Genomic DNA, 1,442 nt, shown 5'->3' with positions numbered 1-1,442 from the left:
TGGACCCTCACCCCAGGATATTCTGATTCAGCAGGTGTGGAGTTTTAAAACAAAAAAAATGGAGGAGGTACTCCTAGAGAATTCTGATGGTCCCTTGATTCAGAACTGGTGATATTATAGACTTCGTATTGTCAATAGGAGAAAAAAAAAAGAAAAGACTTGGAGGGAGAGTTAAATAAATCTGCCTCAAGTCACCTACCTAGTTATCTCAGGATTTGAATGGCTTTATCTTCACCATTTACTCTTACATGGAATCATATAAATGACCAAAGTGTTGACCCAAAAAAATTCAAATAGAAAGCATATTGTAGAGGTAAAAGAATAAAAGGTAAAGTTATTTTTGCCTGAGGAAAGAAATGCACCAAAACCTCAGTTTTCACAAAGATTTCAGACAAAAGTACCTTGAAAAAATACAAAATACTCAGTTTCTAAAAATGTGTATCTGAGCTCTACAGAATATAATGTAAACCCCCAGTGTCCTAACAACAGAAATCAGGGGTCAGGCATGGTGGCTCACGCCTGTAATCCCAGCACTTTGGGAGGCCGAGGCGGGTGGATCACCGAAGGTCAGGAGTTCAAGACCAGCCTGGCCAACATGGTGAAACCCCATCTCTACTAAAAATACAAAAATTAGCCAGGCATGGTGGCGGGCGCCTGTAATCTCAGCTACTCGGGAGGCTGAGGCAACAGAATCACTTGAACCCAGGAGGCAGAGTTTGCAGTGAGCCAAGATCACGCCATGGCACTCCGGCTTGGGCAAAAATTGTGCAACTCCATCTCAAAAAAAAAAAAAAAAAAAATGAGGTAAGGGACATTGAGTGGCCTTGGAGCAGCATATTATGAGAGGGAACAGCCTGTGCACCCTTGAGGAGACAAAACAAGGGAATATTTAGGGACAAGTGAGTGTGCACGTGTCAGGCAACCCTATCTCAGATTTTATCTGCTTGTGTTTTCTCCACAGAATCACTCTGCGTCCATGACCGAAGTTACCTGAGATGACTGATGTGTCACAAGCTGTTTTTTAAAATCACCTTCCAATTCTATACTTCAAAACACACAGTTGCTCAATGTCAAACTGTGATGACGAATATCATGTTTATCTAGTTAGAAGCTAATGTTTTGTACATTTTTTGTATGAGGAAGTGATGTAGCTTGCCCTTTTTTTTTGTTTTTTGGTCAGCTTTAATATATTTATGCCAGAATTTTAAAACCAACAAAATTTTCTTGTTCAAGCGTGCATTGAAGAACCACATTTATTCAATGGTTGACGTTGTTTTGTGATATTTGTACACAAATTTTCTTTTCAGTTTTATAAACACAGAAGTAAATATAACAACTCACTTTAAACTTTTATTACCACAGTTGCTGCCTCCTCCAGAATTTTTGAATTTTAATAAAAGGCAAACTTTTGAGCTACAGGAAGGACAATGTTGGTTAATAAT

General features: G+C 38.8%; 1 protein-coding gene across 1 annotated transcript in view; it reads left to right on the top strand.

Annotated features, from left to right (window-relative positions):
• LOC105518160 (lipid phosphate phosphatase-related protein type 1) overlaps positions 1 to 1,201 on the top strand; it is a 317,174-nt gene extending 315,973 nt beyond the window's left edge. The window contains exon 8 of the mRNA XM_011951029.1: positions 962 to 1,201. Coding sequence (XP_011806419.1) covers positions 962 to 994 — 33 coding nt within the window. The 3' untranslated portion in view covers positions 995 to 1,201. The remainder of the gene's footprint in view (positions 1 to 961) is intronic.
• The last annotated feature ends 241 nt before the right edge of the window (positions 1,202 to 1,442 follow it).

Source organism: Colobus angolensis, unplaced genomic scaffold (genome assembly GCF_000951035.1).
Source record: "Colobus angolensis palliatus isolate OR3802 unplaced genomic scaffold, Cang.pa_1.0 Scaffold313, whole genome shotgun sequence".
NCBI lineage: Eukaryota > Metazoa > Chordata > Mammalia > Primates > Cercopithecidae > Colobus > Colobus angolensis.
The sequence above is the reverse complement of the archived record's forward strand: the minus strand, read 5'-3'. Positions and strand labels throughout refer to the sequence as shown.